The 19,526-nt window shown below is 41.2% G+C and overlaps 1 protein-coding gene across 5 annotated transcripts in view; it reads right to left on the bottom strand.

Moving 5' to 3' along the window:
* Positions 1-360: 360 nt before the first annotated feature.
* The window catches only part of st3gal5 (ST3 beta-galactoside alpha-2,3-sialyltransferase 5), a 45,672-nt gene continuing 26,506 nt past the window's right edge, over positions 361-19,526 (bottom strand). For 4 of the 5 annotated variants that reach the window (XM_078412095.1, XM_078411940.1, XM_078412014.1 and 1 more), the window contains 3 exons: positions 13,777-13,963; positions 6,663-6,821; positions 361-2,795 (listed from right to left, as the gene is read on the bottom strand). In XM_078412095.1, the coding sequence (XP_078268221.1) occupies positions 2,541-2,795; positions 6,663-6,821; positions 13,777-13,963 (601 nt within the window). In that variant the 3' untranslated portion in view covers positions 361-2,540. The remainder of the gene's footprint in view (positions 2,796-6,662; positions 6,822-13,776; positions 13,964-19,526) is intronic. The other variant, XM_078412180.1, reaches the window with a different exon arrangement.

Raw genomic sequence — 19,526 nt, 5'->3', positions numbered from 1 at the left:
TAATTAATAGAGGTTAGCAATCCACTCTAAACAGTAATTGGTCAACATCTTCAACATTCAACTGATTAAAGATTGAGAATTTTCAGTAAAAGCCCCAACTCATCCTCAACCACTGAAAGGCACATTCTCAATTAAATTTTTTTGTCAGAAAATTTAGATCACTGGCAGTCCAAAGTAAAAGAAATGCATGCTACTTTGGAGAGATTAAATAAAGGAAAAAGTTTTACTTTCTAGTTTTATCTGGTAGCATACTTTTTCCAATGTGGAAATACAAAAATCTTCCCTCGAACTGAGTATTTGTTTGCTTTATTATTTATGGCATGATAAAACCGAAGCTACAAAATGATGTTGACCAGGCAATTGAAGCGAAAAGTCAATTTTGAATTTATTCAGAGAAAACAATCTTTTAAACTGAAAAATCAAGAACTGAGTGCATTAATATTTCCATTTCAGCCTAGTTATCAGAGAGACAGACAACACATTTAAAATTATATATTATTGGTAGATAATAGGGAACAGTTTTCATCAGACAGGATGATGCATGGTGTAGGGATGTTTTCAAGATGCACAACTATGAAGTGAAGGGCTACAAACTACCGAAGATTTATTTTAAATAGGAAAGTAGAATACCAGGTGAAACAGGAAAGATCACACAACTTTTAATTGTATTGGCTTCTGAGTTGTAAAGGTCATCTTTACTGGCTTTCCCCATGTAATAATGTTGTCTTGAAGTATACTTGCTCTTCCAGTGGATGAGCCAGATTTGTTTCTGCCTAAATTATAATGACCATTTATTTGCTGCATTATAAAATATTTTTGTACAAAATTCATGACATTAATAAGGCTCCACATTTATTGATTACAGTTCCAGGAATAGCGCCTTCACAAAAGCAGAAATTTAAAGGGATGTCATGCGCTGTTACATGCACATTACAGACCATTTCCTTCATTTATTTTAGAAGTAAAAAGCAAGTAATGTTGGACCTCTTTTTTGGAAAATTACAGGGAAAAGAGGAGCACTAAGTGAAAGGGGATCCTCCCTCCTCTCCCCCCCCCCCCCCCCCCTTCATTGCCATACTGAACTCAAATACGAGGCAAAATCTCTCAAATTGACAAGAATTTCATTATCCTAACTGTAATTACAAAAGTATAATTTAAAAATTAAGCGTGGGAGGAGTGTATCAGTGTCAAAACAATATATAATGTCCAGAATATTATCTTTTACAAGATGGAATACAACAAGCATTTTCCATCCAGTCAAAAATGCAACAGAAAATTGTTTACATTAAGCAATGGATTTACATTAATATGTGTATAATATACAACACAAGTATTTGATCTTACTGTAAAATACTTACACAAAAAGTCTAAAAAACATGTTGTTAATTAAGATTTAAATGCCCAAGATTTCTTCATGTAGCAGAATTTATCAAAATTTAAATCCTCCTTTATTTTCTACACACGGAATATCCAGATTGCTTTGGTAACACTTAAACCTTTCAGCAAAACTTTAAGCTTGGGAAATTGACAGTCATTCTACCAAACAGATGATGATCAATCTGCCATCTGTTTTATACCCTGCTTTTTACACAAACTCAAACAGGATGCAAAACAAACTGCTGATTTGGTATCAGCTGTTTTCCACCACCACTGAAGACCACTTTCAAACCAGGTCAAGAAATTATTACAGGGGACAAAATTAATATCTCCATGCATCAACTGAACATAAAATAAATTTAAGTTTGAAGTGTCAAGACCACCACAGCTACCATCTGGAAAGCAATAGAGAGTGGCTATCAGACAAGCACAGTTAAAATGTTTCACTGGGAATTTTGGATAGAAAAAGACACTGCCAGTTTACTTGCCACACAGCAGTGTGCCGTCAACAAAAAAAAAGACAAAACCAAGAGATGATGTAGCTGCTAGATTACAGAATCAAAATAAAACGGGCATATGCTATTCCAAACATCACAGTTATAACATGCAGTAGAACAGAATTTAAATTGTTCTGTACCCTCCAAAGGACCAAAATACTTTTCTCTGGATCCAATATGAAGTTTAACTCTTAAAAGTTTTGTTCTGCAAACTTAATTACAGCCATTTAAATAACAAACACATATTACTGTCTTAATTGACATTAAATTGGGCATAAAATCTTCAAAAAACAACCAGGAACACAGTTATGCAGTGAATATTGCAATCAAAATCTAGCACATCATAAATATGGTAACAATTTTATCAATTTCCAATTTTTTAAAATTTCAGTGATCAACCTCCATAGCCTTTACTGACTGTAATTCAGTTCAATAAACGCATTACGTCAACATGTCAAATATTCTTTCAAAGTTACAATTCTTGCATTTGATGAATGATGAAAAAAAGGAAGCTTTAAAATACCTGTTGAGAATGTGCAAGACAGCAATTTTCTTAATGGCAGCACTGAAAAGGCCAAAGCCATCAGGCCTCAATTTATTTCTTTTCCTGAAAGATCATTTTTTTTTAAATTAAGAAATGTAAACTTTCAAAAGATTACGCATTTTTCAGATGCAGAAGTTGCAGTGAATCCCTCCACTGAGATCTGTCACGACACCTTCCTTGATCAAGTTTTCCAGGAAACTCCTCTCTTTTTCCACATTGTGCATGGTTTGAGCTTTCATAGCATTCATAGGTACATTTTCATAATAGTGCAAAGGCATTTGTGGCTGGCTCAGATTGTACCCAAAACCTGCCAGGCTGACTTCATCGCATAAATGTGTAGCCAGAACAACGGCGCTGACTCCCAGTGTAGGAATATTCTACAAATACAAAGACAGATAATATTCATATCACTAAGGAATCATTTTTATTCAAACAAAACACAGGTGTGTGTGTAACATTTGAATATTGATAAAAATGTGAAATCAATGTTGCTTCAACTGGAAACACAAATACAAAAAAAGGCACAGGGAAAGATTAGCCGGCACATTGAGCCAAATTGCTGATTTGAAAATACAATGTTTTCAGATAAGCAATAATCTTGGTGAGAAAACAAAACATTTCATGTTTTAGCAAATAAGATTATACCTTCAGTACTGCTACTCAACATATTGAGTAAACAGAAATCTTGCCAAAATAATCCTTTCATTTTCTGTTTGTTAAACGTTAATGCGGCTTGCCAGGAACCACAATAATGCAGTCTTTTTACCTGAAGGCTCGTAGGTTAGCGGGATCGGGAACCCACCCAAAGGCTCCGCAGACGGCATAACCGGGAGGGAGCTGGAAAAATCGGACGCGATGAGCAAGAGTGAACCGGGGTAATGCTTTCAGGTAGGCTTCAGGAGACAGATGTCCCCGGGGCATAAAGATGTCCGGGGCGTGATGAGGAGTGGGATGTCGGTTCACGAGAACTGCTCCAGTATGTCGAGCACGCGGGCCGACCGGATTTAGAACTTTGTATAATGATGCTAAAAATGGCATTGCCCGCATATGTAATTTATGTTTTTCAGTTTATTTAAATGAATTTCATTTGCATACGTGACAAATAAAGCACTATTGAACGAATGAACTATTTTTCATGCTTTAACAAACTTTTCCAGATGTATTGTAAAAGGTTTCCTGACTGGCTGCATCATGGTCTGCTGCAGCAATTCAAAAGGATAGGATCGCAAGAGGCTGCAGAGAGTGGTGAACTCCGTCCAGTCCATCACAGGAACAGCCCTCCCCCGCATCAAACGCACCTACACAAGACGTTGCCTCAATAAAGCAGTATCTGTCATCAAGGATCCTCCATCTGGGCCATTCCCTCTTGCCACTGCTACCCATCGGGCAGGTGGTACAGAAGTCCCACACCACTCAGGTTCAGGAACAGCTATATTTCTGACAACTATTAGGTGCTTGGGCCGACCCACACAACCCTCATGCTACCTCGACAATGGAACACGATCGCTTCTATTAGTTGTTAACCTATCTCCTGAGATGGAAATAGAGAAGTCAGGGAAAGGAAGCAAAGAGTCAGAATTGAATCATATGAAAGTGAGAGTGTGTGGAAAATGACAGCAAAGGCAGTGAAACTTTCGATTTCAAAACAAAGATTATTATATGGGGGAAAAAAGGAGAGGGAGACGATGGGTTAGTGCTGAAACGAGGACCATTCCATATAAACCAAAAAGAGATTTCCATAGCATTTATATACTGAAAATGAGCAGACTTAAAGGAGAAACAGCAATTCCAAAGGACAGGATCAGCCATGATCACATTGAATGTCGGTGCTGGCACGAAGGGCCGAATGGCCTACTCCTACACCTATTGTCTATTGAAACCGTTTACTGCAAGAGAGGTTCAACGAGGCAGAGCATAGTGGTGAACTGAAATTAGTTGGGCCTCTGTTCAAGGAAGAAACTAAGGACCCTCAGGCCATTCTAATGTGACATGGAGATTGCATTGGATGCCCACGTTATTCCCTTATCATGTACCTATACAATGTGAATGGCTCGATTGCAATCATGTACTGTCTTTCCGCTGACCGGTTAGCACACAACAAAAGCTTTTCATTGTACTGTGACAATAAACTAAACTGATAAAAACGAGCAAGGAATGGGAAAACTAGCATATGGTGTTAACGGTGTCGTGGGTGCCTTTCTAAAGCCTCTGTGTCTTTCCTTAAGTAAGGCATCCAGAGCTGGCACTCAGGCACCATCTCTGAATCTATAGATGTTTGTAAGATTATGGCAGGCCTTCCTCTTACTTTGATATTCTGTGCCAACCATAAGGTATTTAATCCTATTCATTTTAAATATTCCTGAGAGAACTCAGCTAAAACAAGATTCCCCAATGAATCATGTGATTTATCTTTATATTGTATGTCACGTGGGAAATAAACGTAAACTAGTATCCCACAGTGAGTGACCAAAAATGTTTAAAACATTCTCTGCAGTTCAAATCTTTTGCATAAACCATATACAGTGCCCTCCATAATGTTTGGGAGAAAGAGCCATCATTTATTTATTTGCTTCTGTACTCCGCACTTTGAGATTTGTAATAGAGAAAAATCACATGTGGTTAAAGTGCACATTGTCAGATTTTATTAAAGGGTATTTTTATACATTTTGGTTTCATCACGTAGAAATTATAGCTGTGTTTATACATAGTCCCCCCCATTTCAGGCTACCATAATGCTTGGGACACGTGGCTTCACAGGCGTTTGTAATTGCTCAGGTGTGTTTAATTGCCTCCTTAATGCAGATATACGAGAGCTCTCAGCATCTAGTCTTTCCTCCAGTCTTCAACATGAGGACCAAAGTTGTGCCAATGAAAGTCAAAGAAGCCATTATGAGACTGAGAAACAAGAATAAAACTGTAAGAGACATCAGCCAAACCTTAGGCTTACCAGAATCAACTGTTTGGAACATCATTAAGACGAATGAGAGCACTGATGAGCTTACTAATCACAAAGGGACTGGCAGGCCAAGGAAGACCTCCACAGCTGATGACAGAAGAATTCTCTCTACAATAAATAAAAATCCCCAAACACCTGCCCAACAGATTAGAAACACTCTTCAGGAGTCAGGTGTGGATTTGTCAATGACCACTGTCCGCAGAAGACTTAATTAACAGAAATACAGAGGCTACACTGCAAGATGCAAACCACTGGTTAAACGCAAAAATAGGATGGCCAGGTTACAGTTTGCCAAGAAGTACTTAAAGGTCTAGAAAAAAGGTCTTGTGGACAGATGAGACGAAGATTAACTTATATCAGAGTGATGTCAAGAGCAAAGTATGGAGGAGAGAAGGAACTGCCCAAGATCCAAAGCATACCACCTCATCTGTGAAGCATGGTGGTGGGGGTGTTATGTCCTGGGCATGTATGGCTGCTGAAGGTACTGGCTTACTTATCTTCATTGATGATACAACTGCTGATGGTAGTAGCATAATGAATTCTGAAGTGTATAGACACATGCTATCTGCTCAAGTTCAAACAAATGCCTCAAAAATCATTGGCCGCCGGTTCATTCTACAGCAAGACAATGATCCCAAACATACTGCTAAAGCAACAAAGGCTTTTATATGCTGAAGAGAAAACTGAAGGCGACTAGCCCCAAAACAAGCATAAACTAAAGATGGCTACAATACAGGCCTGGCAGAGCATCACCAGAGAAGACACCCAGCAACTGGTGATATCCATGAAACGCAGACTTCAAGCAGTCATTGCATGCAAAGGATATGCAACAAAATACTAAACATGACATTGCTGTGTCCCACACATTATGGTGCCCTGAAATGGGAGGACTGTCTATAAACACTGCTATAAGTTCTGCATGGTGAAACCAAAAAGTATAAAAATGGCCTTTATTAAAATCTGACAATGTGCACTTTAACCACATGTGATTTTTTTCTATTACAAATCTCAAATAGTGAAGTACAGAGGCAAATCTGAAGAAGGGTCTCGACCCGAAACATCACCCATTCCTTCTCTCCTGAGATGCTGCCTGACCTGCTGAGTTACTCCAGCATTTTGTGAACAAATAAATAAATGATGGGTCTTTGTCCCAAACATTATGGAAGGCACTGTAAAGAACCACTGTTCAGGACACTCGTTTGCCAAATATCCACAACTAAACATCAAGCTCAAAAAACACATATCTCTAATAAATTCTCCCATAATCACATTTCAAACTAGCTCTTACCTGGTCCCAACCCCACAGTTTTGCTCGAGGTTCTGGCAATTGCAGCAGATCTATTGCTGTCTCCCTTATGATCTCGGGGTTCAGAATCCGAAACTGCGCTGGTTTAATTGGTACTTTCATTGCAACTTCCTGCCAGAACCAGAACTTTTCCCAAAATGACTAGAATATGTAAAAGTAAAACAAAGCGTTAATGTTGGAAATGAGTGTAGGATGGAACTGCAGATGCTGGTTTACACCGAAGATAGACACAAAATGCTGGTCAGGCAGCATCACTGGTTCAATTTGATGATCCAAAAAAGGAATAGGTGACATTTCGGGTCAGAACCCTTCTTCATGTTGGAAATTATATGCTTTGTTACATCATTTCAAGATTATTATGGCTATCTATTTTAATTTGGAGACATAGCATGGAAAGAGGCCCTTCAGTCCGCACCAAACATCGATCACCCATCCGCACGTGTTTTCTATTCTCCCAAATTCTCATCTAGCCCCTACACATTAGAGGCGATTTCAGAGGCCAATTAATCTACAGACGTGCACGTCTTTGGGATGTGGGAGGAAACCGGAGTACCCACAGAAAACCCACACGGTCACAGGGTGAACGTGCAAACTTCACACAGACACCACCAGAGGTCAGGATCGAACCTGGGTCTCTGTATCTGTGAGGCAGCTGTCTTTACCAGCTGTGCCACAAAACTGCCCATTCAGTGATTTTTGCATATTGCGTGGTGCAAATTGCATAAAAGCTATTTCTATCTTTTATTTAACAGTGTTATTGATATTGCAGTCACATGAACCTGAATGCTCTGGGGTGGCAATGACATTCTTCAGCAAAATGTTCATTGCCAAGATACTTTCTCCCATGACCATGTTCATTATTGAGTTTACTGAATTAATTCCAGCTTCGACATCTCGCAAGAATGACATGTTATCCTCTCCCATTACAATGTGCAGGAGGTAGGACTACTCCTTAAAACTGACCATGAACTCTAATTCAACCAGTATCACTGAATGTGTTTCATCTCAGCTACAGCATCTCAAATTGCCACTCTGAGTGTAAATTATTAACTGGATATTTGACTTTACATGCGAGATAAAAAAAGTGCTGTGCCATGGTTTTGCAGCTTTATAAAACCACAGATATGCGACACCCATGTCTTGAAGTAATCTTTTTAAGGCAGAGATAAATTCTTGATTAGTACGAGTGTCAGAGGTTATGGGGAGAAGGCAGGAGAATGGGGTTAAGAGGGAGAGATAGATCAGCCATGATTGAGCAGAGCAGACTTGATGGTCCGAATGGCCTAATTCTACTCCTATTACTTATGACATGACCTTCTTCATAAAGGCAGTTGCAGCTGAGCAGCTGCTGCAGGCATAAATGCAGTAGGAAAGTGCTAACTGAAGGTCACATGTTTCCAAAAGTGAAGATAAAGAGAGATCACTAGACTATGTACGCCTCCCAGTGGCCACTTTAGAACAGCAATGTTTTTCTAACACAAAAATACTGAACAGTCGAGAAACAAAGGCTCCACGGATCCATTCATAGCTATCTGAAGTCGGCAAAAATAGCACTAGACTGAAAAAAAAATTCAGCATGACAAAGGATTTGAAGAATTTGAGAGACTTGGACGATGTGATCAAAAATTAACAAAGTGAAAGAAAATAGAACAGGAGCTTAAACTAGCCAGGAATCAGGACAAGTTATAAGCACATTAAAGGAATAAAGCACCAAAAGTATATGTTGATCTTTAAAACTCAGACTAAAATTAATAAAAAGGTAAAGGGAAATAGCAGGGACTTTAAACATATTTTCTGTCAGGTTTCACTAAAGAAAATGAGGAATTGCAACAATTTCTCCCACTGGACCGTAACACCGCCTTCAGGTCTAGTGATAGAGCTCTATACAGTGCTGCTAGAACCAACCTGAAGAGAGGCATCAAGGATGCCAAAGCGTCCTACAAGAGGAAGATTGAAGACCACTTCTCCAACAATGACCCACGGCGGGTATGGCAAGGCATCCAGCACATCACCAACTACAAGACCAGCAACCGCACGACTGCCGACGGCGACGCCTCGCTGGCTGAGGAACTTAACTGTTTCTTTGCTCGTTTCGAGGTGAAAGCTACAGTGGCAGACATTACACCCTCTCCAGCACCTGACAGCAACACCTTCACTGTGCAGGAGTATGATGTTAAGCGCGTGCTCAGAGCAGTGAATCCCAGGAAAGCTGCAGGCCCCGATGGTGTGACGGGCAGAGTGCTGAGGGAATGTGCAGACCAATTATCTGAGGTCTTCACAAAAATCTTCAACCTGTCCCTTTTAAAATCCACCATCCCTCCCTGCCTGAAGTCCGCCATAATCATCCCACTGCCGAAAAAGTCTGTCATCAGCAGTCTTAACGACTACCGTCCGGTAGCACTCACACCGGTCATCACAAAGTGCTTCGAGAGACTGGTCCTGCAGCACATCAAAGCCAGCCTCCCACCCACCTTCGACCCACACCAGTTTGCCTACAGAGCAAATAGGTCTACAGGGGATGCCATCGACACTGCTCTTCACACTGCACTGACCCACCTTGAACACCAGGGGAGCTATGTGAGGATGCTCTTCCTCGACTTCAGCTCTGCCTTTAACACGGTCATCCCGAGCAGACTGGTCACCAAACTTTCCGACCTTGGATTTTCCCAAACCATCTGCAAATGGATCAAGGACTTTCTGACCAACCGCCCCCAGACAGTCAAAATAGGCCCTCACCTCTCCTCCACCATTACACTGAGCACCGGCTCACCACAGGGCTGTGTGTTGAGCCCCATCCTTTACTCCCTCTACACTCACGACTGCGCCCCCACCCATCCCACCAACACCATCATCAAGTTCGCGGATGACACGACTGTGGTTGGACTCATCTCAGAAGGAGATGAGACAGCCTATAGGGATGAAATCCAAAGGCTGGCAGCATGGTGTTCAGTGAACAATCTGGTCCTGAACTCCTCCAAAACAAAGGAACTTATAATTGACTTTAGGAAAACCAGTGGAGATTACGACCCACTCTACATCAATGGGGTCTGTGTGGAAAGGGTACCAGCTTTCAGGTTCCTGGGTACGCACATCGCAGAGGATCTCACCTGGTCTACCAACACCATCACCACAGTAAAGAAGGCACAGCAGAGACTCCACTTCCTGAGGATCCTCAGGAAAACCAACCTGCAGGAGAAGCTCATGTTGTCCTTCTATCGCTGCTCCATCGAGAGTGTGCTGGCATACTGTATAACCACATGGTATGCCAGCTGCTCAGAAAAGGACAGGAAGGCCCTTCAGAGGGTCATCACGACGGCCCAGAAAATCATCGGCTGCTCACTGCCCTCCCTGGAGCACCTGTTCAGCCTACGCTGCCTCAGTAGAGCAGGCAAAATAATAAAAGATCCATCCCACCCCGGCCACCGTCTGTTTGTTCATCTGCCCTCTGGTCGACGTTTCAGGTCGATAAAATCCCGAACAAACAGACTTAAGAACAGTTTTTACCCCAGGGCCATACGAGAACTGAACACTACCTTTGCACTAGGCAACACTAAAAAATCTTTGTACTTAACATAATTGTATTTAATTGTATTTATGTATTTATTTGTTTTTGCATTTATTGCATATATGTTTGTACGCACCGTCAGGATTGGCTATTTTTTAATTTCGTTGTACTCGTTGCAATGACAATAAATGAATATTATTATTATTATTATTATTAGTCAGCCAGATTTAAGGGACTGAAGATAGCTGGTTGCTCTGCAATAATATGGCTGCAGATAAAGTGTATACATTGGTTGTGACCTTCCAACATTCCATAGGTTCCGAAAAAGTCCCAGCAGAGAACTACAGACCAGTTAACAGCTGACAGTAAAACACTGAAACACATTACAAATGGGACAACAGAGCATAAAGCAAAGCATGGGTCAATTAGGGAGGTTTCAACATTGTTCCTTCAGTAGTCAGAGATGAAATTACCATGGGATCATCCAGAGGGGCATTATTGTGGAGCTGAGGAATAAGGGGATGATCATCTTGTTGTGATTGAACCCCTACAGGTCCCCTGATAGGACTGCCTTTTCTAGGGGTTAGATCGGGTGGAGTTTGCTAAATGTATTTAGGAAAGTTTCATCAAGCATTATACAAAGAGCCCTTTGATGCGGGTTCAGGTTCGGTGCAGGTTCCAGTGTTGTTTGTAATCTATATCAATGACTTGGATGAAAATGTACAGAGCATGGCTAGTAATTTTGCGGATGATGGTAAAATTGGTAGTATTGTGTTCAGTGAATGAGGCTATCAAAAAATACAGCAGAATCTTGATCAGCTGGGTAGGAATTGCAGTTTAATTCAGATAAGTGCAATTGTTACATTTTGGGAAGTCAAACCAGGACGTGACCTAAATAGTAAACAATATTCCCTTCATTCTATGACAAAAGACAAAACATTTCTTCAAATAGATGTCGTTTCTATTTAAGCTGAAAGGCTGCTGACTAACTTGAGGACTGTTGCTGGACAGCACAGACCTTCCCCCGCCCCCAATGGCAGCTGCCTCCATCTCAAAAATAGAGAAATCTTTGCCATATGAGAAATCTTTCTCATACGCAGCCCAGAAATGAATCTCGCACAAAAGCTTAAAAACGTCATCTTTACAGCCTGTTCCTTCACCACTGCCTGGAAAGAGTAGACCATTAATTTTACATTTAGGCTTTACCATCAGTGATTAAATATTGCCTCGGTACTCGGCAGAATGCTTCAATCACTTAGAAGTCATGATCACTAACATGTGTTACAACTAATTTTGATGTGCCCTTGTTTGAGTAAACAAATAATAATTTTATAGACTTTTGCAGAGAATAGCTTACTAGTTGTCATTTAAAACAGTGCCAATTTTGGAGAAAGGTCATCAATATGAAGCAATAACTCAGTTTCTTTCTCTGCAAATGCTGCTTTACCGACTGAGTGGCATTAGCACTTTCTGATATATTTCAAAAATGAAAATTTCCAATATTTCACTGTTGGACATTTAAGAGCTATTCTATAGGTACCAATCAGATTTTGAGGCTTTGTGGTTGGTCACAATGTCACTACCGCACATAGCATTTTGCATTCCATTAATAGAGTATAAAATACCTGGCCCCTTTTTGGATGAAATTCAGCGTGATGAACAAACAGAAAAATCCTAACATATATTTAGCCACTAGAATGGATGCATGTATATTCTGATTGTGTAGACTGAATAAACCCTAAACAATAGAAGACAATACTGAACAAATACATGGTGTTTGCTTATAGATGGAGGAAACCTTCCAAACATACTGGCTCAGCACTATAATGTCACAGAGCAAAAAGTCAGTAATCAGTGCACGGTAAGAATATGTTGAGTATTGATTATTAATTGCTTGTTAAAACTATAAGATTAATTTATATTTTGTTAGCTGTAATTATTTATGTATCAGGTCGTGGACTAGATAGAGAACGACTGAGGTTTGCCAAGGATGGGTATAAATATTGACAGCAGCATTGATGCTGACAATCACCACATGCTATAACAGAGGGTCTACCTGCCACCCCAGAGTCATGACAAAAAATAAGTTATGGTGTTATTTACAGTGTATATTAATGATTTGGACGAGGGAATTGAATGCAACATCTCTAAGTTTGCGGATGACACGAAGCTGGGTGGCAGTGTTAGCTGCGAGGAGGATGCTAGGAGGCTGCAGAGTGACTTGGATAGATTAGGCAAGTGGGCAAATGCATGGCAGATGCAATATAATGTGGATAAATATGAGGTTATCCACTTTGGCAGCAAGAACAGGAAAGCAATGCACCAGTCATTGAAAGCAAGCGTGCAGGTGCAGCAGGCAGTGAAGATAGTGAATGGTATGTTGGCATTCATAGCAAGAGGATTTGAGTTTAGGAGCAGGGAGGTTCTACTGCAGTTGTACAGGGCCTTGGTGAGACTGCACCTGGAGTATTGTGTGCAATTTTGGTCTCCTAATCTGAGGAAAGATGTTCTTGCCTTAGAGGGAGTACAGAGAAGGTTCACTAGATTGATCCCTGGGATGGCGGGACTTTCATATGAAGAAAGACTGGATAGACTAGGCTTGTACTCGCTGGAATTTAGAAGACTGAGGGGGGATCTTATAGAAACATATAAAATTCTTAAGGGGTTGGAGAGGCTAGATGCGGGAAGATTGTTCCCGATGTTGGGGGAGTCCAGAACCAGGGGTCACAGCTTGAGGATAAGGGGGAAGTTTTTTAGGACCGAGATGAGAAAACATTTCTTCACACAGAGAATGGTGAGTCTGTGGAATTCTCTGCCACAGAAGGTAGTTGAGGCCAGTTCATTGGCTATATTTAAGAGGGAGTTAGTTGTGGCCCTTTTTGCTAAAGGGATCAGGGGAAATGGAGAGAAAGCAGGTACAGGTTACTGAGCTGGATGATCAGCCATGATCATATTGAATGGCGGTGCAGGCTCGAAGGGCCGAATGGCCTACTCCTGCACCTATTTTCTATGTTTCTATGTTTCTATGTTCTCAGCTATGTGTGAAGCTAGCAGAAATCTTGTTTGGCATATGTCCAACACTGTTGACAACTGAATATTTCCAATTTTAAGACTTTCCCAAGGCATTAGCTAGCAAAATCCTAACTTGTACTTGAACAGAAAGAGTGATTATTTAACCAACAAGAAACGGTGTGCAACTTCTATTTACTACAATATAGGTCATTGAAATATCTAGGGCAAACATTGTCTTCTGGAATAAACAAATCCTTGAAGGTCAGTAAGACTTGAGAGTTAACTTCTGTGTGATGAAAAACATCTTTGTTTGAATGAACCCTTTGTTTTGGACGAGTGATTGAGTGTACAGTTTACTCGATTAATACCAGGAAAGAGGAAATTTAACACTGTGGAAAGGCTAGATCACCTTTCTTCAAGAAGGTGAGATTTTATTTTTCAAGATGTCTGCCTGCTGTAGGATTATGTCTGTTGTCTTGATTAATTAATTAATTTCTTGTTGATCATGAGAGTTTGTTGTGTAATCCTAATATTATCTGGGATAGACAAAAATATTGACATGCTAATAAATGTACTTACCACTTGCTCTCTTTTGATCATAGCCTTCAGCCAGCTGAAATCTACTGCCTTATACATAACGGCAACAAAGAGCATGTATGGATCATAGTCTAAAGGAGATTTTGGTGCTCCTTCTGGGTAGCTCATTCGGATAGTTGTTTTATTACCAACATCTTGAGTAAATCCTTGGATTGGTGCATTGTTCAACCTGTATAGAAAGAATACAAATTTCTTGTTAAGCAAATAAAACTATATTTAAAAAATTGAGTAATATTAATTTAAATGCATCCTAGAGTTTCATCATCACATGCCCTGGAAGATAAACATTTTCAAAATGTTTCAGCATTTGATACGCTTTTTTTTTGATAAGCAGAAATTGCAGGTCTAAACTAGGAACGGCATAAAATCAGGAAATGCGTCATCACCTCGGCTATCAACTAATTCCAGCACACAGTGGTTGCAGTGGATATCAGGACTGCAGCGGGTCAAGGCAGCTCACCACTTCCTTCTCAAGGATGGGAAGTTAATGTGGTCATTATCAGCAATGTCCAGAAAGGAAATTAATTTTAAACGTTGCTTAGGCCCTCTAGGTCTTTGCATCGCCTCACAAGAAACTGTTTGGCAACCAAATTAAAACGTCAATTATTTTCCATTTTCTTTAACCAATCCTCGATTCAAGCTCGAGCTCTTCTCTTATGGAATGAATGTTTGTGTAGCACTTTCTAAACTGCATTTTGAAAATCTAGGTGATACATTCACTGATTAAATTTGCTTTATACCCTCAAGAACTAACAGGACTTGTCAGATATCAATTCCATTTAACAATACTATGCTGATTGTTAAAGTAGACCATGATTTTCAAAATGCCTTGTTAACACTTCATAATAATAATATATTCCTTTATTCATCCCACTCCCGGGAAATTTACATAAATCACAGTTTAAAACATTTTTCTGACAGTCTTCAGATCCCTTTATTTATCTTCCTCTTCTTAAGTAGCATTTTACCTGCAACCATTCAAGCTGCTGGGACAATTGTGAAAAATTGGGGATTTGTTGTATTCATTTCTTGAAATGCAGGTGTTGCCAGAAAGGCAGACATTTGCCAGAAAGACAAACACTTATTGCCCAACACAATTTTAGGTACTTAACAAACCCCATAACCCAACATCCCTCCCTCTTATTCCTGTGCCCCAGCTGGATAGGCATCCATTTCTTCCATAATCCAGACCCCTTTCCCCTTCCACATCCACAGACAGTATATCCCTTCCTCTGGTTTCACATTTCACACCTTTTCTCTCAACTCTCAGCCTTTTATCTTTTAATCTCTGCCCTATATCCAACCATCTGTCAATCGAATCCCCATTACCTTTGTCCACCCATCACTTGCCTGATTTGGTTCTACCCCCAGCTCTCATTCAGCTTTCTCCCCCCCCCCCCCCCCCCCCCCAAGTACAGTCAGTCTGTTGATGGGTTCCCACCCAAAACGTCACCTATACATGTACTCCAGAGATGCTACCTGACCCACCGAGTTTCTCCAGCACTTTGTGTCTTTTTTCAAACATTGGACTGTTTTTCCTTGACACCTTTCAGCTTTAATAGGGCTCCTTAATCAACTACTGCTTTAATTTCACTTCCCTTCAGGACCATGATGTCCACCTCATCGGTCAACGTCTGTAGCATGGCGATATACAAGTCTAAAACTGGGTGGACCTGACAAAATCCACAACAGCAAGCAGATTTGATAATGAGCAAGCAAGTTCCTCTTGATAGCACTGTTGACAACATCTGCGAACATTAAAAAAGCTGCAGATGCTGGAAATCTGAAATAAAGGCAGAAGATGCTGGAAGCGCTTAAAATTTAAGGAGAGGAAGTATAACATAGCAAAGAAGTGTGGGAAGACAGAGGATTGGGACTCTTTTAAAGAGCAACAAAAGTTAACTAAAAAGGCAATACGGGGAGAAAAGATGAGGTACGAGGGTAAACTAGCCAATAATATAAAGGATAGCAAAAGTTTTTTTAGGTACGTGAAGAGGAAAAAAATAGTCAAGGCAAATGTGGGTCCCTTGAAGACAGAAGCAGGGGAATTTATTATGGGGAACAAAGAAATGGCAGACGAGTTAAACCGTTACTTTGGATCTGTCTTCACTGAGGAAGATACACACAATCTCCCAAATGTTCTAGGGGCCGGAGAACCTAGGGTGATGGACGAACTGAAGGAAATCCACATTAGGCAGGAAATGGTTTTGGGTAGACTGATGGGACTGAAGGCTGATAAATCCCCAGGGCCTGATGGTCTGCATCCCAGGGTACTTAAGGAGGTGGCTCTAGAAATAGTGGAAGCATTGGAGATCATTTTTCAATGTTCTATAGATTCAGGATCAGTTCCTGTGGATTGGAGGATAGCAAATGTTATCCCACTTTTTAAGAAAGGAGGGAGAGAGAAAAGGGTAATTATAGACCAGTTAGTCTGACATCAGTGGTGGGGAAGATGCTGGAGTCAATTATAAAAAACGAAATTGCTGAGCATTTGGATAGCAGTAACAGGATCATTCCGAGTCAGCATGGATTTACGAAGGGGAAATCATGCTTGACAAATCTACTGGAATTTTTTGAGGATGTAACTAGGAAAATTGACAGGGGAGAGTCAGTGGATGTGGTGTACCTCGACTTTCAGAAAGCCTTCGACAAGGTCCCACATAGGAGATTAGTGGGCAAAATTAGAGCACATGGTATTGGGGGTAGGGTACTGACATGGATAGAAAATTGGTTGACAGACAGAAAGCAAAGAGTGGGGATAAATGGGTCCCTTTCGGAATGGCAGGCAGTGACCAGTGGGGTACCGCAAGGTTGGGTACTGGGACCCCAGCTATTTACGATATACATTAATGACTTAGATGAAGGGATTAAAAGTACCATTAGCAAATTTGCAGATGATACTAAGCTGGGGGGTAGTGTGAATTGTGAGGAAGATGCAATAAGGCTGCAGGGTGACTTGGACAGGTTGTGTGAGTGGGCGGATACATGGCAGATGCAGTTTAATGTAGATAAGTGTGAGGTTATTCACTTTGGAAGTAAGAATAGAAAGGCAGATTATTATCTGAATGGTGTCAAGTTAGGAAGAGGGGATGTTCAACGAGATCTGGGTGTCCTAGTGCATCAGTCACTGAAAGGAAGCATGCAGGTACAGCAGGCAGTGAAGAAAGCCAATGGAATGTTGGCCTTCATAACAAGAGGAGTTGAGTATAGGAGCAAAGAGGTCCTTCTACAGTTGTACCGGGCCCTGGTGAGACCGCACCTGGAGTACTGTGTGCAGTTTTGGTCTCCAAATTTGAGGAAGGATATTCTTGCTATTGAGGGCGTGCAGCGTAGGTTCACTAGGTTAATTCCCGGAATGGCGGGACTGTCGTATGTTGAAAGGCTGGAGCAATTAGGCTTGTATACACTGGAATTTAGAAGGATGAGGGGGGATCTTATTGAAACATATAAGATAATTAGGGGATTGGACACATTAGAGGCAGGAAACATGTTCCCAATGTTGGGGGAGTCCAGAACAAGGGGCCACAGTTTAAGAATAAGGGGTAGGCCATTTAGAATGGAGATGAGGAACAACTTTTTCAGTCAGAGAGTGGTGAAGGTGTGGAATTCTCTGCCTCAGAAGGCAGTGGAGGCCAGTTCGTTGGATGCTTTCAAGAGAGAGCTGGATAGAGCTCTTAAGGATAGAGGAGTGAGGGGGTATGGGGAGAAGGCAGGAACGGGGTACTGATTGAGAGTGATCAGCTGGCTCGAAGGGCTGAATGGCCTAATCCTGCACCTATTGTCTATTGTAATTTCGGCAACAAGTCATAGAGTCAGAGAGTGATCCAGTGTGGAAACAGGCCCTTCAGCCCAACTTGCCCACACCGGCCAACATGTCCCAGCTGCACTAGTCCCATCTGCCTGCGCCTGATCCATATCTCTCCAAACCTGTCCAATCCACGTACCTGTCCAACTGCTTCTTAAATAATAAGATAGTCCCAGCCACAACTACCTCCTCTGGCAGCTTGATCCACACGCCCACCATCCTCTGTGTGGAAAGAGTTACCCCTCAGATTCCTACTAAATCTTTTCCCCTTCACCTTGAACCTATGTCCTCTGGTCATCGATTCCCCTACTCTGGGCAAGAGATAGCCGATCTATTCCTCTCATGATTTTGTATACCTCTATAAGATCAAAAGTCTGGAAACTGAGTCAATGTTTCAGGTCAGTGTGTTCTTAACGATTTTTATTTTCATATCACTTTGCTGTTGATGGGGAATTGATTGGTTGAATGGTAATTAATCATATTGGATTTTATCTGCTTTTTATGGACAGGGCAGATGTAGGTAATTTTCTACATTGTTGGTATTTGCCTGTGTGGTAATTATATTGGAATACCTGCTAGTTTGGAAAACAAACATTTCATACTCCAGCCAGGTTGTCATTCAGATTCCCAAGGCTTTGCCGTATTCAAAACTCTCCACTCATTTCTTGTCATCAAGTAGAGAAAGATCAAATTGACATTCATTATGCATGCACCTTTGGAACACTCAGCTACAAGCTCAGATCATAGGAATTTGTTGGCTCTTGGCCTGCTTAACTTTTCTGCCATTTTCTCTTTACTAATATTGACTCTTTCAAGTTCTTTACTGTCCGTTCTGAGGTCTGAGGTATCCCACTGCTTCAAGACAACCACTGTCATACCAGTGCCAAAGAAAACTAAGATCTCATGTCTTAATGACTACCGACCAGTGGTCTTGGCATCCACCATCATGAAGTGATTTGAGAGGCTGGTTATGCAACACATTAAATCCAGCCTACCAAGCAACCTTAATCCACTGCAGTTCGTCTACTGCCACAACAGGTCCACGGCTGATGTCATCTCCTTGGCCATACACTCATCTCAGGAACACATGGTGAAGAAAGACACCTACATCAGACTCCTATTCATAGACTACAGCTCTGCTTTCAATATCATTATCCCATCCAAGCTAATCTCCAAAGTCATGGAACTTGAAGTAAGCACTCATCTCTGCAACTGGATCCTCGACTTCCTGACCAACAGATCACAATCAGTGATAGGTGACAAATCATCCTCTCTGATAATCCTCGACATTGGTGCCCCACGAGGATGCATTCTCAGCCCCATTCTACACTCCTTATACATTCATGACTGTGCAGCCAAATACCAATTTGCAGATGATACCACCGTAGCAGGCCGTATACCAAATAATGACGAGGCAGAGTACGGGAAGAAGACCGAGAACCTCGCAGCCTGGTACCAAGACAACAACCACTTCCTCAATGTCAGCAAGGCAAATGACATTAATACGAAAAAATAGAGATGGTTGAAAGCTTCAAGTTCTTTGGAATAAATATCACCAGAAATTTGTCCAAGACCAGCCACAGCAAAGCAATGGCCAAGAAAGCACACCAATGCCGATACTTCCTTAGATGACTTAGAAAGTTCGGCATGTCCTCAACAACCCTCACCTACTGCGCCATAAAAAGCATTTTAATCGGAATACATTACAGCATGGTTTGGGAACATCTCCATCCATGACCGCAAGAAATTGCAAATTGAACATAGCCCAGACCATCACACAAACGAACTTCCCTTCCATTGACTCCTTGTTGTTCGGCCTGCTATGGTAGTGCGGTTCCTTGCCAACATCCTTGCCAACTGCAGTTTTGTACTCAAGACCAGCGACGGACAATCTAGCCGACTGCGACGCCTAAGCAACGGAGTGCCC

This window comes from Rhinoraja longicauda, chromosome 1, assembly GCF_053455715.1.
Source record: "Rhinoraja longicauda isolate Sanriku21f chromosome 1, sRhiLon1.1, whole genome shotgun sequence".
NCBI lineage: Eukaryota > Metazoa > Chordata > Chondrichthyes > Rajiformes > Arhynchobatidae > Rhinoraja > Rhinoraja longicauda.
The sequence above is the reverse complement of the archived record's forward strand: the minus strand, read 5'-3'. Positions and strand labels throughout refer to the sequence as shown.